Source organism: Myxocyprinus asiaticus, chromosome 39, assembly GCF_019703515.2.
Source record: "Myxocyprinus asiaticus isolate MX2 ecotype Aquarium Trade chromosome 39, UBuf_Myxa_2, whole genome shotgun sequence".
Taxonomy (NCBI): Eukaryota; Metazoa; Chordata; class Actinopteri; order Cypriniformes; family Catostomidae; genus Myxocyprinus; species Myxocyprinus asiaticus.
The window spans coordinates 17,147,851-17,172,620 of record NC_059382.1 but is presented as its reverse complement, the minus strand read 5'-3'; the positions used below and the strand labels follow the sequence as shown (position 1 = coordinate 17,172,620).

The following is a 24,770-nucleotide window of genomic DNA, read 5'->3' as shown; positions in this document are numbered from 1 at the left end:
ACAAACAGTGGATGTGCCATCAGCCCTCTGAGAGATGTTTATCATATTATTTGTTTATTATGGTCCGAAATGTTGGGCCGATGGCCGCAATGTGTGCTTTCAAATTCGGTGTGCGAGTGCGGCGGCTCGTCTTGGTGGCAGCACGATTACCCGCTTCCCCATCCTTTACATGCGGAGACACCGGACAGAGACAGGTCTCTCAGGAGAAGTGAGAATAGGGCGTAATTTTGGCATTTAACTAGAGCGGTTACAAGTGAAAGGTGATCATTATTGCTTTCGGCAGCATGTGCTGTTAATTTCTGGACACAACAGTGGCGCTGACGAGGGGAGGCGGTCGATCCGAGACCTGTGTTGTCCTTTTTCTTACATTATGATGCCATATTTTAAAGCTTGTGACACTGTACATGCTGCTGCAACATTTTCTTAACCTCCTTGATCGGCCCTGTGTACTAACGATCTACAGCTAAGTTCAGAATCCATCATGGCGGACAAAATTAATCGCAGGTGACCATTTTAATCACGGGTTAAAAGTTTAATCTCTGATTTGTTAAACCGTATTTAAAATTAAGTGGTGCAACACAACTCAGATTAAAATAAAACTTGGATCAACAAACCCTGGATTAGCTCTAAACTCTGCTTAATTTAATACTTACTGGTGCAACCCACCCTTAATGAATTTGAGGGCTGGAAGACCACACCAAAGCAAACATTTAGGCTATACTGATTTACTAATCTATAGCCAAGTAGGGCCTATGTTAAATTTATTCCATCCTTTAACAAAACTCCACAACAGTCTATGTGGTGTGAATACATACAGTGTGTTTATTACATACTTAAGATGCAGCTAATTTTAATCACTTGCTCTCTGACACATCCTTCATTTGGTGTTTAATTATTATATAATTACAGAGATATTCATCATATAGGCAGTGGTTCTCAACCAGGGGGCCAGAACCCACTAGGGGGGCCTCAAGATGAATTTACTACACTACATATAAAATGCTAAAAAGAAGCTAAAAATCAAGACACAACATGTAAACTGTAAACTCTTTTTTTTTTTTTTTTAATTCAACAACTCCCTTCAACAACTGTTTTAAAAAATGGACGTTTGAAAAGTTGTCCTTGGCAGTGGGGGGCCTTGGAGTCAAAAAGGCTGAGAACTACTGATATAGGGCACTACTGCGAGGGAACAGTCCTGAATAGAACACAAACACTCAGTCAAGACTCAGTGATTAATTTACAACCCTCTGCTTTGATTTTGCTGGTAAATCATTTAAAGTGACCAGAGAAGAGACAAAGTTGAAGCAACATTACTGAGTGTCTCCGTTAACCAAGTGAGCAAGATTTAATACATGCCAGCACGTAAACATTCAACAGAGCATCTGTTAAACAGTATTTTTATGCTACCAACCAGCCAAATGTTTTCCTCTTCATGCATATTAGTAACATGATAATCCATTGGCATTCCTACTCGAATCGCAATGCAACAGGCACCCTTTGCAACAGACTTTATTCCTATGCTAAAGTGAATTTAAAGACGCTTAATCCTTGATAAATACTAGGCTAATTGTTAGTGCAAATTGCCACGGCAACCAAACCGCTTTAACAACAACCTGTTAAAAGAAGCAACATTATGAAATGGGAGCAGAACAAATTGGCAGCTAAAGTGCAGTCACACATGACAATACAAGTGCTGAGGACACCTGCCAGACTTTATTGATGGTCAGAGACAGCAGCCCTCATAGACCTCCTGCTGAGTGATGTGACGGGACAGCAGGACGAGTTGTCGGAACATTTGGCACCAGTAATGCAAAGAGCTCCCACCCTTTAATCTCTCGCAGACAGTGCAGCACCACAAGCAGACTATAAAGGTGCATGATGTGATTCTGACAAATTGGAAAACTCCTGATCTGATCAGAAAACCAAGCATTTACTAACCACTGTCCCTCCTATATAGTTTTATTACACATTTATGACATTCATCATTATGCAATTGGGTACAGGTAAGTTATATCGAATGCACAAAGCCCATTTATTTTCCAACCAAAGATGACAGCTCCTGGGTAGCTCAAAGCAACAGGACAGTGACAAGCAGACATCATCTCAAGCATCAAAGCAACCTATCTGGCACTGTCAAGGGCTATCAGAGTGACCCACACTACAACTGTCAAGTTATCTGCTCTCACAGCCACATAATGACAGTCAGTCTCTTCCAATGTCTGCTGCAGTTGGCTAATCACAGGGAGGACATTCCCCGTGTATTTGCCCTAAAACTGATTCCCTTGCACGAGGCAATTCCTCGACTTACAGCTCGGAAATAAGTCTTAATTTATAGGATTGTCCCCACGTTGTAAGCGAACTCTGTAAACCTAGGACTTACCAAACAGATGCATCTATACTTAACTGGTAGCAATAACCTTCTATCGGCATACATGCGCCATGACCTGCCATGTGTGACTACTTCCGCTTCCCGGTCGAGGAGCGTAAGGGGCCGTTCACACCGAACACGTTATACGTCCTTCTGCGCGGTTTTTAATCGTTTATCTACGCAAACAAGCGCTAGACGGACATCTTTGACCATTGCGCAGAGTCTTGCTAGTTTGTTATTTTTATTTTTCAGCATCTCGCGCAGGGCAACGGTCAAATTAAAGGCAACTCGTTTTTATAATGCAAAGTATAATGTTATAAAATTACACCACATAATTAAACAATTGCCAATATAATAAAGTCTGCTAGATTTACACTGCTTAATAAGGCGGAAAAACGTGTTCCAGTGCGAACGTCCCCCGCATCTTCCTGAATCACAACAGGAGGGGACCGATGCGCTCAAACGAGCTACAGAAGTCTAATACAGCAATCAATGCTAAATACAGTTGATAAAGCACTTGATTTTTGAGGTTCTCTTGGCCGAACAGTCTATTCAAGACTCAAGCATTTGAAAAATATATATATATTTTAACACCGGCTTTCTCTCACTCGGCTGAATTGTTCCGTCCCAATGAAGGTGACCTTCCGTTCAGTCGCGCGTTACAGGACATGTGCGTCAAGATCTCACATAGCAGCAGCTAGCGGACAAGCTACTGACAACACTGCTGCAGATAAAAGTTGATCAGCAATCACAAACAAACTGTATAACATTTCGTTAATCTTAAATTTAAGATCTTCATGTGGACTCATGGAAATCATTTGCCTGAGATCTTTGCTTGCTGTACTTTGGTTCAGCCAAAAACACTTTAAAGGCAAGTCAGTTCACTCGACGGCCATCTTTGGAACGCTTCCGGGAATTTCTCTGTAAACAAGCGGCATAAAACTAAAGCTCTTATCTATCTGAATGGGGAAAGACCGCAATATCCAAAACAATGGGTCAAGAATACGTTCAGCAGTAAAATCTGAAAACAATGGTATCATAAAGTGTGCTGCTTTAGCTAAGATAACGCTTTTTCAGGCTAATTCAGCTACTGCGCATGCGTGTTCTCAAGCGATTGTCAAGCGATGTCTGCATCTAAAAGGTGATTGGTTCCTTAACCTGTAAGGCGGGACTTCACTTTCTACATCCGTTGGGCGTTCCAATTTCTCCTGTAAGTGCTCCGTCTCAGATAAACAGTCTCTGCCAGACATGAGTTTACATTCACCTTGGTTAAACTTTAGCATCCTGTTATCCTACTACTTTAATCTTTCATTACCAGTCACACAAATTTTGACTTTTTAGACTGATAGAATCTCAGCACATCAATTGACAAGGCTATGTTTTTAAGATTACACTTATTTTTCTGATAAATTTTAATGTTAGACATATTCCCAGTTTATCTTTAAATGTGGATATAATAAGTTTATATGTACCAAGAGGAAACTTAGAGCAAAACATGGCCTTAAATATTATAATAAATGAATCAAGACATAACATGAATGGCACGCATCTCCCTGATAGTGACTAGAGCACAAGACAAGGTTGTAGGCTAGCATCCTTATACATTGAAGGCACATTTATAAGACATAATTTTGTCTTAATAAAGCAAATACCCATGTATGACTGTGTCTGACTTCTACTTTACTTTGACCTCTATCCAGACAAATATAAATCAGGTTTCAACACTGATTTACTACAAAGCCTGTCACATGTAGTTATCTGTTGACTGATCCCTCTATTGCTACATTAACATATTTAAACAGTGAGATTCGTATTGAAGATCACATACCGCGAGCACATGGATCCTTCAAGGCGATCTTGCTGCTCTCTTTACTGTTCGCTGTCTCGCTGTCCCGGGCAAGATCAACGGTGTTGCAGTTCGGCACTGATGCTGGGATGTTATCCGTCTTGCTAACCATGATTCGTTTCCCCAGAACACTAATTTGCTTTCAGGGTTTCCAACAGATATCCGTTGCTGAGGGCTGTGATGTGGGTCTGTTGAATGGTCTTCTCCGTCACACGGAATGGCTGGCTGGTTACATGCAAAGGTTTTACAAAAACAACTTCACTTCCGAAGGACAGTTCTCAGCCTGTCTGTCACACGTGGTTTCTCCTCCTCTTGACCTGTTTGCCTTTGTATTTGTCCCACCCACCAAACACACTGCTACGGCAAGCCTATAGCTCCATTTCCTCATGTGGAGAAGAGCATTTTTACTACCCAATTTAAAGGTGCACTCAGCAGTTGTTTTTTTCCACATTAAAAAGTTTTACTCCTAAATAAATAATTTGTAATTTTTTAACATATGTATATAACCATGAGGACTCACATGAGATGAAGACTCATATCAGTCATACAAGTCATATCAGCGACCTCATACAAGGTGTTTAACCCTTATGTAGCTTCGGGGTCAAAAATGACCCATTTTGAACTTTGCTTCCTTAAAAAACGTGGTTTCCTTCATCTCAGTTGCATGAGATTTGGTGACTTTTCCTACATTTGCTATTTATACATACACAAAAAAATAATTGTGTGGTGGTGAGACAAAAAAAAAAAAAAAACTCACACTCGTGATGTTCGGGGTCAAATTTTACCCCACGTTGGAAATGAATGGGTGAGAGGATAAAACTGGCCTTTTTTATTATTATTTGTCAAATAACATCAATAAACCAGCCACAATGCAGAACAAAATGAGAGAAATGAAGGGGTGATACTATAACATATCCACAATGCATAACGCACATGCTCACTCACACACACACAATCACACACAGGAATGAAAAGGTAAGACTATAAAAGAGAGAATTTCTTATAGAATTTGTCAAATAAAATCAGCCACAATGCAGAACATACACAGAAATGAAGGGGTGAGACCAGAACACATCCAGAACGGGGAACACACACTCACATAAATGAAAGAGTGAGGCAATAATACTTAGCACACGCCAAGCATACTTACACACATGCACGCACACCAACAAGCACACACACGCACACACATAAATGAAAGGGTGAGGCAATAATACTTAGCACAAGCCAAGCATGCTTACACACATGCACGCACACACATACACGCACACAGATCAAAGGCTGAATTTTAGACACTTGATTATTTTCCACTGTGAGAAAGTTTACGCTTAGGGGTGGGAGCAAAATCTTTATTCTAAGTCTTATGTTTGTACACAAAATTAATTCTCACTGTTCATTCTTGTTCATTTCTGTTTATTGCTGTTGGTTTTATTAACACTTTTTATTCATTTATTCTATTGAATTTTTGAATCGGGATATTTGAAATAAATGATAGGTAACACAAATTTTACTTTAAGTCTTTTCTTTGTAACACCATGGTTTGTAATCATAATGTGGCATCATTGCAAAAACGGACACTTCAAAACACCTTTTTTTTAATGTCTTTGATAATGTCTAAATATATATCCTAATGCAGAACTTAAGATCTAAAAAAAAAAAAAAAAAAAATCAGTTTGCTACAACCAGGCAAATGAGTGGGCCTCTGCAGCAATCTACTGGTTAAAATTGTATAATTTCAGGTCATTTTAGTTTAAATGTTTTTTTTTTTTTTTTTTTTTTTCAGCAGATGGAAGTTCAGCAGAAGAGTTAAATAAAGTAAAAAATAAAATAAAATACCACAACCCACCAAAAAACTGAACAACTTTAGAGTTTTTAAATGAGTGAAGTGAGTGTTATTACATTTGTTTAAAAAAATTACATGATTACAGTACAAAATTTCACAGTTATTGTTTGGGGTCAAATTTGACCAAAGGCCTCAAGAATGCATCCCTAAGGAAAGGTACACAAAGATTAAGTCTGCAAGGAGAGGGTCACCTCAAGGGGGCTGCCATGTCATGATCACATGACCAGTCAAATAGAACGCAACAGTCTGGTTCAGGGAGTAAAAATCCAATGAAATTTTAGTTGATACATTTTTTTATTGATTTTTACCGATAACTTACAATCCTTTGAAGACAGACCTATGATGAGTACAGAGGTTGTTCATCAATGGTATATGCTTCTGTAGAAGCCAACAGTCTGTGTTATTTCAACTTAATTGTTAAAAAAATTTGCTTAGTAGCATAGTTCCTGGTGAACAACTACAATACCCGTGGTCCAGCACAGAAAGATCCACCAATCAGAGAACTGCAGCCAAAGCCCTCCAAACAAGCCTGGAAGCGACCGCCTACTCCTTTAACACACTGTGAAAAATGCAAACAAGTCTATCTCCTTTCACCCTCAAACTACTTATATATTTGTTTATATATTTCTATACATTTATGTATCGTATATTTATACAGTATATTATTTCGCAATAAACTTAAACTATATAGTTTCTGTACTTATAATGAACAACATAAAATGAATGTTTTTTTATATTTCCAGAGTTTTATATTTGATTACATAATTGTAGTTTCTACCCTCGTGAAAGACAGTAAGTACACAGTCTTGTACCTTGTCTTTTCGTCTGATTTTCAAATACTTTTTAGCTTCAAAACAAAGTTTATAATGTTGTAAGACAGCTCGGAGCTGGTTGGTTTGGTTCATGGCTTAGAACCAGGGCCATTTCTAGCAATAAGCAGTGTAAATGGATGCTTAGGGCCCCCGGGCCACCAGGGGGCCCCACAAAGCAAGGCCTTTTTTATTTATTTTATTATTTTTAAACATACGAAAAGCTGCCAGTAAGGCTCAGGCAGCTGTAATGGCTCAATTAGACAGTTAGAGGTGGCCCCCTTGTGGCCATAGGAGGAAGAAAGAATGTAACTGCAAGGAGAGAGTTGTAGCTAGATGTGGCAGTTATGCGCACACTCAAAGGGTTTTTTGTCATCATGAAGCGCACCTACAAGTCAGAAGTGGGGGAAAAAAGAAGAAGAGTATGATTTCACTTTGGGCCCCCATCTGCTCAGAATGGCCCTGCTTAGAACTCTTTTATAAAGGATTTTATGAAAAGTCTATGAAAGAAATTAATGGGAAAAATACTTCTGGAACCCAGGAGGCTGAAAAAGTGGGCGGACATTGTTGCGCTTTATTCTGCTCACTAAATCTCAGTAACCACCCTGTTATTGGGCACTTTCACTCTTAGATTAAATTAATTATGGCTGATTCTGAATAGTATATTTCTACAAATGCATAGAGAACTGAAAAGTAATACATTTGAGTGATGCCACATCCATGCCGTCCAAGAAAACATACATAAAAATAGCTGATGGCACCTTTAACTGCTTGGTTGTGGGTTGTTTAGACTATGTTTTCCTTATGTAACCCAATTAATTGAAAGATGTTATGTTGGCAAGATCTGAGATTCTTGTGTCTAAAAAGCCTGTACAGAACAGGGCCACGGGATGGTGAGAGGATTCTAGGATCTGCACAATAAATCAAATCAAACACTCATTTATCAGCTTATTCATATTATACAGATGTAATGTCATCTATTAGTGAACATCTATGGAGAAACAATGCCATACATTTTAATAGTTGTAACCATAAATACATTATCTCTGTGATGCTGCATTGATCTACGAAAGTGTTCTTCTATCCAAATCAGTAGCAATACATGCACACCCTTATAGTTTGAAATCTCCCTTCGAAAATAATACCAAGCATATAACTGGTTAGCAAGTTAATCTTCCCAATGAAGAATATGTACAATGATACTCATGACCTTGTAATACTTTTGACCAGGGTCAAAAATTGATGTGGGCTTGTGCCAAAAAAAAAAAAAAATGTAACCAAAAGTCAAAATGTGGGGGCAAAAAAAAAAAAAAAGAAAATAAACATTTTTTTGTAACATTTTATATATTTCTTAAAATTCGATTTTAGGCCTAGTTAAGTATAACCATTCTAACAATTCTCAGTTCATTTTAATGATTTGAAGTAATTGTTGTCTTTGACATAAAAGTACAACACACTGTGTGTTTTATATGGTTTGAAAAAAGTGCTCTTATACAGGCCAAAAAATAAATAAAAAAATACCCTTGAGGCAAATATTCATGAAAAAGTTCATTTCTGACACTGCTTTGATCCGCATTGCTTAAAATGTAATATAAATCGTTCTGGCTAGACGAAGGTATTGACATTAAACCATCAGGTTAATTAATGTACATGCTATTTTTGTTAGTAAACTTTAGTGAAATATTTTACATTATCCCATATGACACTGGAGGTGAATAAACTGATGTCCTTTTTTAATGCACTATTAAGCAACGTCTTGTGTTGCTGCAGGAAAACAACTATGTTAATAAATGTAATGATATGAGAAGCAAATCTTCCCTCCTGAGTATGGTTTGAAGAAGAAAAAAAAGACTGTATAAATGAAGGACATGACACTTTAATGTATGCATTATAGAGTAAACAGTAGATTTTTTTTTATTGTGACATTATTGTTGCACATTTTTTTGTGGACAGTCAGATATACATTTCCAAACGGTTGTGAAAAAGGACATTGGTGTCTGGTATTGGCCCAACATGCAAATACAGCGTGTTAGCAGTACTGCAGTTTCCCATTAAATTTTGTTCAGACCACACATCCCTGTCAACATGCCCTTCTAAAATGAGAAAACACAAAATAAGTTTTAAAATCCCTTGGATCCGATATAACAGTCAGATTTTTCAACCCATAATAAAGGGAAGACAGGTGATTCCACATTTAAGAATAAAAAACCCTCAGTAAGCACACTGGTCACCTCAAAACAAAACATTCAAAACAATCTATGTTGCAAATCTGATTATGTAGAACTGAGGCAGTATTGCTTATCTCTTTTTAACGAACAAGTACGGAAAATCACAATGGCATTATAAAGAACTTATAAATTACACAAGTCAATCATAAATTAACACCTATTACTCTTGTGAATGTGATTATAGGCAATATCATGTATCACACACTCTAGCTCAACCTATGTCCTAAAGTATTTCTATTTCAGCACTTACAATACAAAAACTGGTTATAGGCCTTTTAAATAGTGTCAGGCATTTGTGTACATTTACTAAATAAAGTATTTTGGACCCTGAGTGAAGCAAACATCACTTTGTCAGGGCTTGAAATTATGGAAAAAATTTTATGCATTCAGATACAAGCCTTGAGATATAAACAGGGCTGCTTTTGACATTTGTCAAATACAAATCTAACATGTACAATTGCAAATATCTTTAGAAAAGCTCAGCATTTAGCATGTTTCTGCAAAATTATGCAGGGGACAAGGCGTACACACCACAGCTAGAAACACGTGAACACAGTCTGCTCACATCTTACTTTGTAATCAAAGGGTTGGAGACTCAGTGTTTTCTCTTAGCTAACACAAATTGTATAACCTGAGACATGTACACTTTTATTTTAGTGGAGGGAACTCATTATTGCCTGTTAATGATCATAAAAGGCAATTTTGTCTGTACCTCCCATCCCATAATGACAGTGCATTCAAATTATTACCATGGCCCTCATTATACACAGCTCAGTATGTGCACTAGTTACGTTCAAATTTGTTCCTCCCTGCTGCTAGATCTAATGTTACATATTACAAATTTACTAGCTTTTTGTGTCATACAAACTTTAAATAGATTTACAATGTGTATTATATTGCCGTTAATAATCACCATACCACCAAAGCTGGTATATGCACATCTACCATGGCAACAGAAAATTATGAAATAAAAAGGATTATGATTCTACATACTGTGTGATGTTTCAAATGCAATAATTTAATCTGCAACACCAAACTAAAACATTGTGAGTCACAGACTGTGGATTAAGCAGCATAAAAGTAGTAGTCCTTTGGACATCGCGTTGACCGCATTGAACCTTGAGCCCACTCTCTTCCAATCAACAAGCTCACATACATAAACACACTCTGTGTTCATACACCAGATAAAGCACTTAAGCAAATGATTCAGGTTATATGCGCTACAGATCTCCAGTGTTCTCCATTCATACAGAATTTCTCTGCTAAACTGAACCATGAACCAGTATTTAGGGGATAAAATCCTCATCACATCTGGAGGGCTGAGAGAGTGCACTTGTGGTGACACCAAACAGACAACAGACCATTCAGCAATCCTGGCAAATAGCTGAGATGAGCTATTCCACAGCAAGGGCACAGATAAAAAAACCCAGTCAATCAAAGACTCAGCAGTACCGAGTTGACAAGGACACTGTCTTACAAGCAATAAAAGCTATCTCTTCCATATAACGCCACATCCACACTAATCCATTTTTTTCCCCCTAATGTCATCACAATCCAAAGTATGCAGTAATGGAGAGCGTTTTTAGAATGCTACGTTTGAAAGAGGAAAACGCCGTTCCAACATTAGATGTAAACGTAGCAAAATCAATGCGTTTTCATATGAAAATGTAAAAGATGTGGCCTAAATCTGAGTGTTTGTCCTAACCAGCCATGAAAGACAATTGACAAGAACAGAACATTTGAGACTTGTGTCTCTGCGGAACAATAATGGGCGTTTCCCAATCTGTGGGCGTTTTCAAACCAGGATGGATGTTTTCAACTATCCAATGAAATAAGGGAATCTCAATGTGGTAGGCAAATTGTGTAAAGTGGTAAACACCCATCCCGGTTTGAAAACACCCACTGATTGGGAAACACCCATTATTGTTCCACAGAGACCTACACATTGAACATTTTATCAATCACTTGGTTTCTATTTTTGTTACGGCCTGGGCTAGCCCCACTAGTAATCCACTGCAAATTACTAATTACATCTCTAAATTTTTTATCTGATTACGTCAATGATTAATTTGTTGAAAAGTAATTACATCACTAATTACTTTATCTTTAAGTTACTATTTAAAACACTTTTCACAAACACATTTAAGCTTTCAAGTTTGTGTTTTCCGCTGAATAAATTCAAAATAATGTCTATATTTCCTCCTTGTACATTGCCGCATACAAATCCTCTACTTAGCACCTGTCGTTTTCCCACTCGCTGAAATGCAAACAGACCTACATATGCACATAATTCAGGTTTGAATGCATTCTACATAATATTACAGTATTTTAGAAATATGTGTAACCCAATAATGTCCTTTAAAAATAACTGCTTCAAAAAAACTTGTAGAATAGCGCCTTGTTAGGACATGTTATGGAGATCTTTATGTTTGCGTTTTGAGGCCCTTGGGGCACTTGATCACATAAATGCTTTCCAGCAACATAAAGATGAGATGCATTTTGTTCAAAAAGAACGTAAGCAGAAATCTCTCCTCAGTCTATTCATCATAGCAGTACAAACTGTAAAACAATAATTGTACAAACCGCATTGCAAATATAAACATTTCTGTCACAGTCGTAAATAAAGCAAGGTTGTCCCAGGGGACTCAAGGTGCAATTCAAGGGTAAATATCATAAAAACAAGCAGGTTGTTGAGGTGAACTGTAAATGAATTGCTCATTCTGCAGTGTTCTCCGTAGTTGATGCCGTAGTTGCTGTGGCTTTCGCTACTGTTGTTGCCAGTCTGCTCACTGAAGCTCCCTGATCAAGCTCCTCTGACTCCTCCCCTGCCTCCGCCTCCTGCAGAGCGTGTCTGTGCGGTGGGCGTGGACGAACTCTGTGTCTATAGTGGTAGAGGAAGAGGGCGGGGTCAGGCATCGCCATGGGCTCCTCAGGGCCCGTCACCCTCTCGCGTGGCACACACTCCCTAGTGCGCTCAGTGTGGAAGTGTGAGGACGGCCTGCTTGAGCTACGCCGTTTAGGTTTAACCACATTTGAGCTGCTGCCACTGGCCTGAGGGGAGGGGTAGATGGGGGGCTTGTCTGCACTGGGCAGGGCCGGCCTCCTGCGCTGATGCTGCAGTTTCTGCTTTGCAGAATGCAGCTGGAAGGAGAGATACGCAGCCGCCTCTGTCTGCTTCTGCAGCTCAGTGTTGAGTGCAGTGGTCCTGTGGCTGCGTTGTTTGAGTTCCTCCAGGAAACGGCGCTCCTTCTCCTTCAGACTGGCGCGGAGAGAGCCCACCATCACCGCCTTCTGGCTCAGTTCCCATCGCAAGTCGCTCTGCATTTTCTGTTGCTCCTGCAGATGCTCCTCCACTTCCTGGCAATGGGCCACCAACTGCTCCTCTTCCTCCAGCACCTCTGATACATATACACACACAATAAAACTCCTTATGAATCAGTATATGATAGCATATCTAGAGCATGTAAAAACTGCACACTACTCACAAATGAATTGAAATGACAGGAAGAAGAATTCAAATTCAATACAGTCACACAACAGAAGAATTTCAATCATGCAACAACAAAATTTTTTTGAGGAAATATTTATACATATTCATTCACTGATCAGTTAAATGCTTTGTTTCCCTATTGAATCATTAGACTTCAGAAGTTATTAATATGACTATTAATAATAAAAATAAAGAATTACTATAAGAGGTTAAACTAAGTTCAATAATGTACAACATTTACAAAGCCATGGCATAGGCGTTTAAAGGCGTAGTTCACCCAAAATTAAGATTCTGTTGTCATTTACTCACCCTTATGTCATTCCATTCCCACATGACTTTCTTTCTTCTATGTGACACCAAAGGAGATATTAGGCAGAATTTTAGTCTCAGTCACAATTCACTTTCATTGCATCTTTTTCCATTTAATGAAAGTGAATTGTGACAGAGACCCTTTTTTTTTTGTTCCACAGAAAATAAACCTTGTCTCACAGAATGAACATTACCATAACATCTCTGTTATGTATGTAACCTCAGTTCCCTGAGAAGGAGGGAATGAGACATTGCGTCACTAAATTGACACTATGGGAGTGTCCTGCTACACGACCTAGTTGAAACCCTTCTACTATAACACCAATTCTAATATTGGCTACGGTGTTTAAGCCCCGCCCTTTTAGGCATAAAGCTGTCTGGTATAAAATTGGGCACGCAAACACCATTCCTCAGAATTTTCTGACTGAGAGACAAAGAGCGCATCACTCGCACCTAAAAAAACTGATATTAAGTCTGTAGTGTGGCCAGTTTACGCAATGTCTCGTTCCCTTCATCTCAGGGAACCGAGGTTACATACGTAACCGAGATGTTCCCTTATGATTCAGTTCACTTGACATTGCGTCACTAAGCTGACGCTATGGGGAACAGAGTCCCATCACGCTGCACTACACGACATAACCCTCCCAGAGAGGAAAACATGACGCCGCAGTCCCACGGGACGGCAACCGACATGAGTATGCCGCAAGTGAATGACTCTCATGGTGAGCCAGGAGGGAAACACTCAGAATGGATATATGAACTATAGTCATATATTATGAATTAACCCCTTCACGAACCCAGTCGGGAAGGAAGTTTTATTTATAATGAAAGTGCTTGTGACTTTTGGGAAATACAACGGTCTGAATGCAGGTGGTTGTGTAAAATGACAGGGAGCCCGTACTTAAAAAGAGGGGAATAAGTATATGTTTGGCCAACAAAATGGCACTCTAGACAGAGAGGACTTGCACTGAGAGAGACATTACGTCTAGGTTGTAAAACTTTGAGAATGTTTTTTGAGAAGACCATCCTGCTGCAAAACATTTGTCTTGTAAGGACACATCATTCATCCATGCACATGAAGAGGCCATGTCTCTAGTTGAGTGTGCTTTAACAGCAATTGGGCAATTTGCATTCTGCGACTCGTAAGCCAGGGCAATTGCATCAACGATCCAGTGAGAAAGTCTCTGCTTGGAGATGGACACTCCTTTTGTGCATCCTCAATTGCACACAAAGAGCTGGTCAGACAGTCTGAACTGGCGGGTGCACTCAACGTATGTGTGTAGTGCTCGCACGGGGCATAACAAATGCAAGGACTGTTCCTCATCCGAATTAAATGGAGGAGGGAAAAAGGCTTGAAGGTGAACCACATGCGCTCTGATGGGCATGGTTAAAACATAGCCTTTTCTGGGTTTGACAGTGGCTTTTGAAAGACCCGGACCAAACTCCAGGCATGAATTGTCAACTGACAAATGCTTGCAAATCACCGACCCATTTTACTGAGGCCAAAGTCAGCAGTAATGCAGTCTTAAGAGAAAGCACACGCAATTCAACAGAGTCCAGAGGCTCGAAGGGGGGCCCCGCGAGTTTCTTTTAGGACCAAAGTTAGGACCAAAGTCACGACTGTAGCCGAGCGTGGGGGATTTAGCCCAACCTGCATTGGAAATATCGGTGGTCACCACTTTCTGCCTGAAAATCTGCCCCAGCATGACACCTTGCTGGTAGAAGGCAGGATCTGTCCAAGGTGCTAAAGCAGCTAGACAGGACTTCCGGTTTGGGACTAAAGCAGCATGGTTGAGTAAGCGGTGAGCTCCCTTAAAGTCGGTATAAGACACCCTGCTAAACTCGAGACAAATCAAAAGAAAAGTCATAAAATTCTTAATGATGAGTGGGGGAAACAAGGCAAAGACTAAAAGAAACCCAGAAAAACAAGGTAAAGACATTAATCAAGCAAAGCAAGACAATATGCAAGAGACAGCAGAAGATAGCGACCGGAACAGCGATTAACTTCACACGTTTGGATAGTATAAGTAAGCAGATTCAAGTTGTTCAAAGACGATCTCAAAAGCCAAATGAAAAGCAAATTTGTAGAATTAAAAGAAGATGTTAACCATAAGTTATCAGCATTTACAAAGGAGATACAGGAACAGAATGCCAAAGTTGAAGAAATTCGGACACGAATTGAAGAAGTGGAATGTTGGAGCTCAGACGCAAACAAAATAATGCAGGACACAATCAGAGTACAGAAAATGATGGCAGATAAACTGAATGACCTGAAGGCGAGGTCCAGAAGGAACAACCTATGCATCTATGGCATTCCGGAGGATACAGAGAACGAGTCAACCGCACAGTTTGTTGAACAATTTCTCCGTAATGAATTTGAGATAGACGCAGGCCTCCAAATTCAAAGAGCCCACAGAGCCCTGACGCTGAAGCCAAGACCAAATGCACCTCCGAGATCAATCGTTGTAAATTTTCTGCAATACAAGGTAAAAGAGATGGTCCTGAGAAAAGCATGGGAAAAGGGAGTGATTAAAATCGGTGAGCGACGGATCTTTTTTGATCATGATTATCCTGTGGCAGTGGTGCAACAACGGAAGGCATATACTGACATAAAAAAGATCCTGAAAGACGCAGGCATTCATTTTCAGACTCCTTTTACAAAGATGCATATCCACTGGGATAATGGGGTAAATACCTACAACACTCCAAGAGAAGCTGCGAGTGAACTGTGCAAAAGAGGCTACAAGGTGGACGAGCCAGCTACCGATGATACTGGTGGTTTGGCGCTTCTTGAACAGTTTCAGGCATCGAAGATCACATTGTGGCAACGCACAGAAAGCGGCAGGGACACAGAAGCAAGAAAGTGGGTGAAAAAACGATTGCAAAAATTTCAGCATAGGAGTCCAGCAGGGTTGTTGTAAATAGGAATATATACAGTCACACGAAAGAATTATGATGCATAAATGAACAACTCAAATGAACATTGTGTATGGCCGTTACTTGAGCATGGAAAAAAGGTTTTTCTTTTTTTAACTTTTTTTCTTTATTCATTTTTTATTTACCGGCTGAAAAGGGACAAGTAATTGATGAATAAAGTGTGAGCAAAATGACCTTTCATGGGTTACTCCTCACAACATATAAACAAGGAAATAGAGAAAAAAGCCAAATTTTTAAAGCAAACTTACTATGAGATAGGCCTGAAGGCTATCAAGTTATTGGCAAGATGGCTGAGTGAACACCAAACTGAGATTACTGTTTACAAAATATGCAATCCAAACTCAAACCAACTCAAATATGAACCAAAAGAAATAGGGAACATATTTTGGAACTATTACAAGGAACTATATACAGAGACATCAACCGCAACCAAAACTGACATAAAAAAAAAGTTCTTGACTCACTGGACCTACCTTCTATTGGTATTTTACAAAACGAACGTATAGTAGCAAATATATCTCTAGATGAAATCCAAAAAGTTATTGGTAAACTAAAAACAAACAAGGCACCAGGAAGTGATGGATTTCAAGTAGAACTCTCCCTATTGCTTCTGACTACTTTTAATTGGATTTTGAAAGAAGGGAAAACTCCTCCATCATGGAAGGAGGCCATAATTACAGTAATCCCTAAGGATTAAAAAAAACAAAGAGTACTGTCAAAATTATAGGCCGATATCATTGCTTAATGTGGACTATATGTTATATAGTTCTATTATAAACACCAGATTTCAAACTTTCATACCAGACTTGATAGATGAGGACCAAACTAGTTTTGTCAAAGGACAGAAAACACATGACAATATAAGAAGAACGGTACATATAATAAACAGAACACAGAGAAACAAAATACCTGCAGTCTTAATTAGTTTAGATGCGGAAAAAGCCTTTGACCGAGTTTGTTGGAATTTTTTGTATTTAACACTGGAAAAGTCTGGCTTTAATTAAAAATCAGTTCAGTGTGTTAAGGCTATTTATCACAACCCCATGGCTAGAGAAAGTGTTAATGGCTCTCTAACAGATAGATTCACACTAGAGAGAGGAATGAGAAAAGGGTGTTGCCTAAGCCCTTCTCTGTTTGCCATATACATAGAACCTTTAGCTCAAATGATCAGACAAGGCACAATTCTGCCAGGAGTGGAAATCAATGGAGAGGAACATAAAATAAGTCTCTTCGCAGATGATGTGATGATTTACCTGGTAGAGCCAACAAAATACTTTACAAAGCTGATACAGATTTTAAACTGAATATCTCAAAAACTCAAATACTCATGTTCAATTGTACATCAACACAGGAATTAAAACAAGAATATGCAGTTGATTGGGAAACAAACTCTGCAAAATATTTAGGAGTAATTATATTAAACAAAACATTTGTCTAAATTAACAGGGCCAATTATGAAAACATAAACCAAAATATAAAGAGAGATATTCAGAGGTGGTCATCTTACCCTATAGATTTCAGTGATAGAATAAGAGCTGTGAAAATGAACATCCAACCACATCTGTTGTATTTATTTCAAGACCTTCCAGTGGATATTCCACAAAACCAATTTAGTAACTGGAAAAAACTGATCTCGAGGTTCATATGGGATGGAAAAAGACCTAAAATAAGGTATACCACACTCCAACTACCTAAGGATAAGAGGGAATGGCCCTTCCGAATCTACAGGAATATTTCTACGCAGCCCAGTTTCGTCCAATCCTTTGCTGCTGTAACACTCACTATACAGCCATATGGAAAGATATAAAGACATTTATTGAAACCCTCCAAATTCAAAGGCTCATATGGGAGAAAAACATACCTGAACAAATTAAAGATAAAATCGGCCCAATAATAACATTCACTCTAGAAATATGATACTCAATCTGTGACTTCTGAAATGGATTGCATTTGATAGAGAGTTTAAACCGGGATTGAATGATTCAACATTTAAACAATGGATTGAAAAGGGGATAACAGCAGTATGCATGGTCACTCACAAGGGAGAAATGAGAAGTTTCCAAGATTTAAAGGAGACATTTGGTCTTGGGAACCAGGATTTGTTTAAATACCTACAACTAAGGGATTATTATATGAAAGAAATCAGAATTACAAACAACCAAGAAATCCATCCATTCATTAATCTGATGGTGGGTGCATATAAAAGCTCCAATAACATGAGAATGGTATCTTCCCTGTACACCAGTTTAATGGAATCAAGGCCTTATTCAACATTATATATCAAGGCAAAATGGGAAAAATAATTGAAAGTAAAAAAATCACAGAAAAAATGTGGTATGACATGTGGAAAATGCACAAAACAACTACAAACTTCAAAATCAAAGATGGAGAGAATTTGCTTGGAAGAGCCAGACTCATTATTATATCACACCCAAGATTAAAAGTAGGCAACTAGCTAAACAACAAGGTTGTTGGAGGCAGTGCGGCCATATAGAAGCAGACCACACACACACATTTTTTGGACTTGTAAGAAATTACAACCTTTCTGGGATGATATACCTTCAACTCTGTGTCAGGTGTTGGGATATGTAATTCCCAAAAACTGCATTGTCTTATATCTTGGAAACATTACAGGAATAGTACCTAGAAGTGATCAATACATCAATAGTACCTAGTTATTGTTCATGAGACCAGGCTGACAAATTTCACACCATATTGCTTTCAGATAAACTTATCAAATATACAGTATATTGTCATCAAAATCTGGGGTAAATAAGAGCATTCTGGGAAATGATGTGTTCAGCATCATTTTTGCAGAAATACTTTCTCAATTCAATTCTGTATGGTGCACAACCTTGTTTGAAATGGCATAGTGTATGATATCATGTATGATCCACTATGTGATATGAAACAGGCTTGTGTAACATTAGCAAGTCTCTCCATTTTAAATCAGATTTTAGCTGTAAAAAGCACATTTGTAACTAATCTGAGATCTTTAATGTGGGTGGCCATACTGTAGATGAGGAAAGCAGACAAAAGGCTGTTCTGTGCCCAAGGATTACAGACTCATTGAGCAAATTCAAACCAACTAATCTCAACACTGCTCTGGCTACTGGCAGGGTGTGCCATCTGTTCAGGGTTATCACACACATTAAATGTCTAGGACAAGAACTCCCTGAGTATGCTTTACTGCAACAAAGCAAGGCACACATTTAAAAAAAAACAAAAAAAAAACAACAACAACAAATTTTTTTTATATATATTGCAGACATTACACTCTTTAAGGAACAGTTCACCCAGAAATGAAAATTTTGTCATTATACTTATTTAGGCTACCCATGTCATTCCACAGCCGTATGGCTTTCTTTCATCCGTAGAACACAAAAGGTGTATTTTTTTAATATTTCTATTAACAATTTTTATTGATTCACATATATGTAACTCATAAGACAAAACGTATATACATAGAATCAAACTTAACTCCAATTATTACCCCTCCCAATCCCACCCTAATTCCAACAAAATAACAGTGGTCCCGAATGACATAGACACACACATAAAATAAAATAAATAAATAAACAGATAAACACAACAACAATAATCACATATCCACAAATTACAAATACCCACCCCATTTCTCCACGAACATTTTATACCTCCCTGTTCCTCTGAATGTTACTTCTTCAAAGGCCGCCTCCCTTCCCATCTCCGAGCACCACTCCTGAAAAGAGGGTGCTCCAGCCAACCTCCAGCCCCTCAAAATGATCTGCCTGGTGATCATGACACTAGATAAGACCCAACTCTTTATGTGTCTACTTTCAATGTCAATGACTGCCCCATCACCCAAGATACAGAGTCTGGGGCAGAATGATACCTGAATGCATCGCACACCATACTCTGCACCTTTAACCAAAACGTTTGAATTTCAACACACAACCAAAAGACATGGGTTATATCTCCGTCTGCTGATTGGCATCGCCAGCAGGTGGGTGTGTCTTTAAGACCAAGCCTATACAATTTAGAGGGGGTCAAATAGAACTGATGTAAAATCTTGAATTGTATAAGGCGTACCCTTGCATCTCTAGATGCAGTTTTTATGTTTTTTAAAATCCTAGCCCATTCTCCCTCCTCCAATTCTAAGTTTAAATCTTTCTCGCATAATCTCTTGAGAGTGGTTGAGACTCCGTCTCCCAGACTCTGAATTAGCAGAGAGTAATACACTGATGCCTCATTACTTTTTCAAAAGCAGAAATCACCTCTCCTAGAGTATCTGCTGCTCTACCACTCTCATAAAGATCACCAAGTGTATTAACCCCCCTCGCAATCCACTCCAACCAACAAAAAGGGGACTTATTAGTGCATAGTTTGGGGTTTAGCCATAGGCTCGAGGCAGCATTTAAATAAATATCTGAATTAAACACTCTGGACACTTTTGTCCATACTGAGAGCAAATGTGAAATAACGGGGTGTGATTTAACTTCTCTGGTTAGATTGGCAGAAAGGCTTTGCAATGGCAAAATAGGGGCAAGAACTTCTTGTTCAATGCAGAACCAGGGAGGGGCTCTTTCAGGTGGAAGCAACAATGAGCCAAATGTCTGAGACCGAACGCATAATAATAAAACAAAATCTTGGGTAGGCCTAGCCCACCTTTGTCAATCGGCCTATGTATCTTACTAAAATGTAATCTGGGGCGTTTGCCACTCCAAATAAAAGGCTTCGCTGTGCTCTCAAATTGCTTGAAACAAGAGAGGGGGACATCTACCGGGAGAGACTGTAGCAGGTAGTTAAATTTTGGAATACAGTTCATTTTAATAACATTAACCTTCCCAATCATCGATAAATGTAATGAAGCCCACCTGTCTACATCGCCCGAAATCCTTTTTATTAAAGGGTCAAAATTAACTCTAACTAAATCAGACAAATTTGTTGGGAATAAAATAGCCAAATTCTTAATGCCCTGTTTGGGCCACTGGATGGCGCCTGGCTGGAAGGCCGTTTCTGGACAATACGCTGTCAGAGCCAAAGCTTCGGATTTAGACCAATTGACTTTGTATCCTGAGAATTTGGAAAAGGAATTAATAATCCTGTGGAGGCAAGGCATAGATCTAATGGGGTCAGAGACGAATAACAAAATATCATCTGCATAAAGTAGAATCTTATGTGCCACGCCTCCCGCCATCACCCCTGTAAAATGATCCTCCTTTCTTATCGTGGCTGCTAATGGGTCCAGGGCAAGACAGAACAATAATGGGGAAAGAGGGCAGCCTTGCCGGGTGCCCCTATTCAGAGTAAATTAATCTGAAATTAATCCATTTGTTTGTACCACCGCTACCGGGTGTCTACAAAGTAACTTGATCCAACCAATAAATGTACTACCGAACCCATACATTTCCAAAATCTTAAAAAGATAATCCCATTCTACCATATCAAACACTTTTTCAGCATCAAGTGAGATGGCAGCGACCGGAGTCTGATCATTCGCCGCTGACCACATGATATTGATGAAACGTCTAATGTTATCAGAAGAGCTACAACCCTGAATAAACCCCACCTGATCTATAAGTATAAGAGATGTCATAACATCATGAGTGGTGCCAGCGGCTTGCAACATCCCTTCAAGATCTATAAAAAAGCCCTGATCATCAACGTTAGGTGCGTAAATATTAGCCAAAATCAACCTTTGCCCTTGAATTTCTGCTAAAAAATAATGACTCTCCCTATTTTATCTTTAATCTGTTTGAGGCATTTGAATTGTAGATGTTTATTTATCAATATAATGACCCCCCTACTCTTACTTAAGCCAGCACTAAAGCAAACATGTCCACCCCATACCTTCCCAAATTTTTCAGGTTCCTGTGGGGAAAGATGCATTTCTTGAAGAAACACTATATCATATTTCTTACTTTTAAGAAAAGAAATAACCTTCCTTCTTTTTATGGGGTGCCCCAACCCATTCACATTCCACGTGGAGAAAGATATCCCACTCATATTAACATTTGACATTTGATATAATAGAAAAAATAAATTGTGTGTCAAAAACAAGATTACAAAACCACTTTTCAGCATCAATGCAACAGTCAAACCCCAAACTTTCCCCAGAACAAAACAAACAGATAAAAGAAAAATGTTCGCATTAACCCCACGCACGACAGGCGTCAATCCCTCTAAACTCAGAAGGTCCATTTACGCATACGAGAACCCCCGCGACAACTTTGCTATCGGGTTGCTCAAGGCCGGTGCTTCAATACAGATTTTGTGAGGCAAAAGTACATAACAGAAAATACTTCATAAAACAGACCCCAGCCAACAGGCAGAATAAATAGAAAGAACATGTAGAGTCATTCACAGAACTGTCTTGAAGGTGTGTTCCTCCACAAAACAAATTCCAGCTGATATAAAGCCATTCATTTTCCTCGGACAGACAGACAATTGTTCAGTGAGCCGGCTGTTATGAGTGCAGCAGATGACGTAATCATTCCAATGTCCCACGATAATACTCCACAAAAACAAACTCTAGCCAACAGGAGGCATAAGTACAAAGAATGAACAGATTCCTCCAACACTGTCCCAAAGTAGTGTTATTCCACAAAACCAACTCCAGCCACTAGGAGGAACTAGCACAAAAAGAAACAAAATAGACATCCCAGTTCCTCGGATGATCAAGCATCAAATTCACTCAGAGGCCGCATAAAAAAAAATACATCATGACTTACTCGGTCCGTCAGCATTATAAAAGACATCCTTTGTGTGGGCATGTGGATATTTTAAGGTCATCTATAGTGTCCATTCTCAATCTGGCCAGGAACTTCAGTGTAAAAGCGATCATCCGTCCATGCAAAAGTTTCTTGAAGGAGGTGTCATTCCAAAAAACAAACTCCAGCCGCTAGGAGGTGCCAGCATAGAAAGAAACAAAAATGGCACCCATCTTCCTTAAACAGTCGAGTTACGTACAGCGAGTCAGTCCACTCACATAAGTAACATGCAATGGTTTACTCACCCATAGTTTCTCTAAAGGACAGTGCTTTTTTGGGGCATAAAAATACTTTGCTGCCATCCTTGGTGTCTATTCTCAGTTTGGCCGGAATCATCAGTGCAAAAGCGATCTTCCATTGATGTAAGAGTTTCTTACATTCCTTGAACCGATCGCGTTTCTCTCTCGTTGAATTCGCAAAGTCCGGGAACAAGAAAATATTGTGATTCTTCCAAGAAAGCTTTCCTTTGCTCCTCGCCTGGCGCAACACAAGATCTTTATCGGATGATCTCAGAAATTTGGCCAGGATTGATTGGGGCCTGTCTCCCTCAGCAGATCTGCAAGCCGGGACTCTGTGAGCTCGCTCGATTTCCAGTTTATGGCCTGTTATGTCGAGCAGACTCGAGAAGAGCTCGTCCAGGAATTTCACCATAACTCTGCCCTCTTCATGCTCAGGAATTCCAACAATTCATATATTGTTCCTTCGATTTTTATTTTCAAGATCTTCCAATTTTTCCAAAATGTTTTCCAAGTCTGTTTTGGACGTGGGCGGATTAGCGGATAATTCCCTTTCCGAAGACTCCAGATAATCGATTCGTTTCTCAACTTCTGTCACTCTTGTAACCAACTCAGAGTATTTTGTTTCTTTCGCCGTAATAGATCGACATATTACAGCAACATCCTCCAAGTCAGCAACAACCTTCGTCAGCATCACCAAGATGTTGGACAGTTGACGCTGGATTTCATCTCCCATCGTGCTTTCCAGCTCAAGTCCCCGGCTCGCAGGCCCATCAGAGGTTTAAGCTAGAGCACGTAAGTGTCTTTTAATGTCTCCAGAGTCTGAGGATTTTGACTTCTTTGCCATGTTTACCTCAAAGAGCAAATATGTAACTGGGTATATCGAATCTCACCGGATTAAACATGAAAATAATTAAAAACTAGCAAAGTGTGCAGAGCTAGTCGCTCACACGTCTGCTTCTTGCATGGCGTCATGTGACCTCATCCACAAAAGCTGTATTTCTAAAGAATATCCTGTCCACTCTTTTTCATATAATGAAAGTGAATAAAGAGTGGGGCAGTCAAGTTCCAAAATGATAAAAGCACCATAAAAGTATAATGAAAGCGACTGCGACTGCGTGAGGATCAAACCAAAATGTATTGGTTGTTATTCTGATGATCTTCCCCACTGACTTTCATTTTAAGGAAAATCAACCTTTTGTGTTCCACAGCAAAAAGAAAGTCATATGGGCTTGGAACAACATGAGGGTAATGAATGACAGTAAATCACTTTTATTTTTGGGTGAGCTATTCCTTTAAATCATTTTTACATAATTGTAAACAACTTAAAACCAATATCCACAACATTGCATTACTGTAAATGACTATACACTGTAAAAAAAAATCCTGTTGTTGTTACAAAAAAACAGAAAAAAAAAAAAAACTGGCAGCTGTGGTTGCCAGAATAATTATGTAAAAAAAAAACTGGCAGCTGTGGTTGCCAGAATAATTATGTAAAAAATACAGTAAAAATGTAAACAACTTTACAGAACAACCTATACATTTTACAGTTCAAAACTGTTGTAATTTACATGACCACGATGGCACTGTTAAATTTAAAATTTATATTTTCTGCTAAATTTACAGTAAAAAAATGTCATGTCTTGATATTAACCCCCTGAAACTGTAAAAATCAGATTTTTACTTTATAAGGTATTGTTTTTTTTGTTGTTTTTTTATCCCCTTTTCTCTCCAATTTGGAATGCCCAATTCCCACTACTTAGTAGGTCCTTGTGGTGACGCGGTTATTCACCTCAATCCGGGTGGCAGTGGACAAGTCTCAATTGCCTCCGCTTCTGAGACAGTCAATCCGCGCATCTTATCACATGGCTCGTTGTGCATGACACTGCGGAGACTCACAGCATGTGGAGGCTCATGCTACTCTCCACGATCCATGCACAACTTACCACGTG

The 24,770-nt window shown here is 39.0% G+C and overlaps 2 protein-coding genes across 7 annotated transcripts in view; both read right to left on the bottom strand.

The window, feature by feature from the left end:
• The window catches only part of LOC127430248 (clustered mitochondria protein homolog), a 39,801-nt gene extending 35,293 nt beyond the window's left edge, over positions 1 to 4,508 (bottom strand). For 3 of the 6 annotated variants that reach the window (XM_051679907.1, XM_051679904.1, XM_051679906.1), the window contains exon 1: positions 4,197 to 4,508. In XM_051679907.1, the coding sequence (XP_051535867.1) occupies positions 4,197 to 4,326 (130 nt within the window). In that variant the 5' untranslated portion in view covers positions 4,327 to 4,508. Of the gene's footprint in view, positions 1 to 2,380; positions 2,484 to 2,976; positions 3,117 to 4,196 lie in introns of those variants that run through there. The other 3 variants (XM_051679909.1, XM_051679908.1, XM_051679910.1) reach the window with 3 other exon arrangements.
• A 4,242-nt stretch (positions 4,509 to 8,750) lies between these two features.
• The window catches only part of LOC127430286 (coiled-coil domain-containing protein 92-like), a 30,680-nt gene continuing 14,660 nt past the window's right edge, over positions 8,751 to 24,770 (bottom strand). Inside the window, exon 4 of the mRNA XM_051679993.1 lies at positions 8,751 to 12,492. Coding sequence (XP_051535953.1) covers positions 11,810 to 12,492 — 683 coding nt within the window. The 3' untranslated portion in view covers positions 8,751 to 11,809. The remainder of the gene's footprint in view (positions 12,493 to 24,770) is intronic.